Here is a 1,971-nt window from a genome sequence, read left to right as displayed (position 1 = left end):
CCCATCAGCTGTGGTCCCCTCGGCCGCCCTCGGCTCTGAGTGTGACCTCGAGGCAGTGGCATCGGCTTCGCAGCCAATTCCAACTCCCCGAATGCCCCAAGCCAATACGTAGTAAGGCTGACTCTGACCTCTCATTCCCAGCTCCTGGGGAAGAAGGGGTTAAGAAGGAGCTGCTCCCTCTCCTGCGGGTCTGATGTTCTGTGCTTTGTCCTCCATGCAGGTCACCTCCGCAACTCGTACCTGGACCTCAAGCGCAGGTATGGGAGCCCCTCGACGTGCCGGGCCTTCCCCTGGGAGAAGGAGCTGAGAGACAAGCACCCCAGCCTGCTCCAGGCCTTGCTGGAGACGGACGTGTTGGGTAATTGCATCTCTGCGGCGGCTCCGGGCGCTGGTTAGAACGGCTCCCGGTTTTTCTCTGCTTTACTCACCCTCTGGTGATTTATGCCTTGAAGTTATTTTAAACCCTAGTGTTCTAGCTTCATTTCAAATTTAAATTCTGCCCTTGTGTGTCCAAAACTTTCCGTATAGCTCTGCGCATTTCTAACACAAAACACAAGAACTGAGATGTAGGGGTTACTCAAGCAATTCTTCCTTTAAAGCCAAGGCCATAAATGAATAGCCTAGAGCCGGAGCTGACCCCAAATGTGGTTGCTTTGGAAATCTCTTGTTGTGTGTGTATTTTAGAATGTAGTTATTTAAACCTTCCATGAGAGAGAGAGAGAGGAGAGAGAGGCACCCCAGTAGGGTCTTCATGTCTTGAACCACCCCTGCTCACAGCCAGCCTGGATCACAGGCATGGATATGTATGTCCAGGGTGCTCAGGGAGGTCCTGGGATTCGAACCTGGGACTTTTCCTATGTGGCTCCAGCTGTGTTATTACTGCACTACCACCTGACCCCCCCCCATGTATATATATATATATATATTTTTAAAAAGTTACCAGTGTCCAAAAACTTGTATAAAAATGCTTTTTTTAAAAAATTCAAAGATCTGGCACCCCCGGGCCCCCATTCCTACATGATGGTAACCCTGAAGGTGAGGCACAGGTGCACGGACACTCTGTCCCCCACCCCAGCCCCTTCTCTGTTTTGTCACCTCTTGCCTACTTCCCTCACGGAGCTGACCCTCTTGGCCCTCCGGCACTTGAACTGGAGACTGATTTGAAATATGTGCTGGGCATTATCTCAGGAATCTGCAGGTATTTCCCTGGTGCCCCCAGGTTCTCCTGAGGCCCACGGTGGTTCGGGTTTGCTTCGTAACTGCGCACACCCTGGAGGGCCCCGGGGATCTTGAAACCAAGCCTGTTTGGAAGAGGGGAAGACACCAGAAACGTCCCTCCTGGGATAGTGTGTCTCACGCCTGCTGTGGTAACTGTCTTGGGGGTGAGCAGCAGCCCGTGGTATTCTGGGCAAAAAGCAAAGCCCGAAATGCAAAAAACCCAATTCCACCGCGTCACATCCTTGGAATCACATCCTTGGACCGGCGGTGTCCAGTGGCCTAGATTTTCTGTGCAGATAGGGACCCTCCTTGTCCCGGAAGGGTTTTCTCCCAGTCCCTCGGGATGGTTTATCTTTCATTCTTTGAGAACTTGCTGAGTGACTACTCAATTACTTGGCTAGATTTCAGAGATAAGTGAACTAGCACAAGGTCCCTGCCCAGGAGGGACAGACTTGAAGGCAAAGAACAATAGCAATGCGTTTAAACAAAGGAAGGGAAGGTGGAGGTACAAAGGAGGGGTGTCAGTTCTCCCAGGAGACCAGGGCATTCTGGAAGGCTTCCGAGAGGAGGTGATACTGGAGCTGGCTCTTGGCAGGTCAGTAGGTGTTTATCAATAAGCAGGGTGGGGACAGCTTGGCCCGGTGGATGCGTTGAAGGGCTTGTGCAAGGGCTTGTGGAGGCAGGAGTAGCCTCAGAGGCTGATGGCTCCAGCTAGCCTCAGATGCCACCCAGCAGAGTGTTGGGTGGGTGTTG

The 1,971-nt window shown here is 52.5% G+C and overlaps 1 protein-coding gene across 1 annotated transcript in view; it reads left to right on the top strand.

Moving 5' to 3' along the window:
- SEL1L3 (SEL1L family member 3) overlaps nucleotides 1–1,971 on the top strand; it is a gene marked incomplete in the record, with an annotated part of 122,634 nt that overhangs the window by 51,506 nt on the left and 69,157 nt on the right. Inside the window, 1 exon segment of the mRNA XM_014590294.2 lies at nucleotides 221–358. Within this exon segment, the coding sequence (XP_014445780.1) occupies nucleotides 221–358 (138 nt within the window).

The sequence above is a fragment of the Tupaia chinensis genome, unplaced genomic scaffold (assembly GCF_000334495.1).
Source record: "Tupaia chinensis unplaced genomic scaffold, TupChi_1.0 Scaffold000426_1, whole genome shotgun sequence".
Lineage (NCBI taxonomy): Eukaryota > Metazoa > Chordata > Mammalia > Scandentia > Tupaiidae > Tupaia > Tupaia belangeri.
Note: the sequence above shows the minus strand (reverse complement) of the source record. Positions and strands in the feature narration are given on the sequence as shown.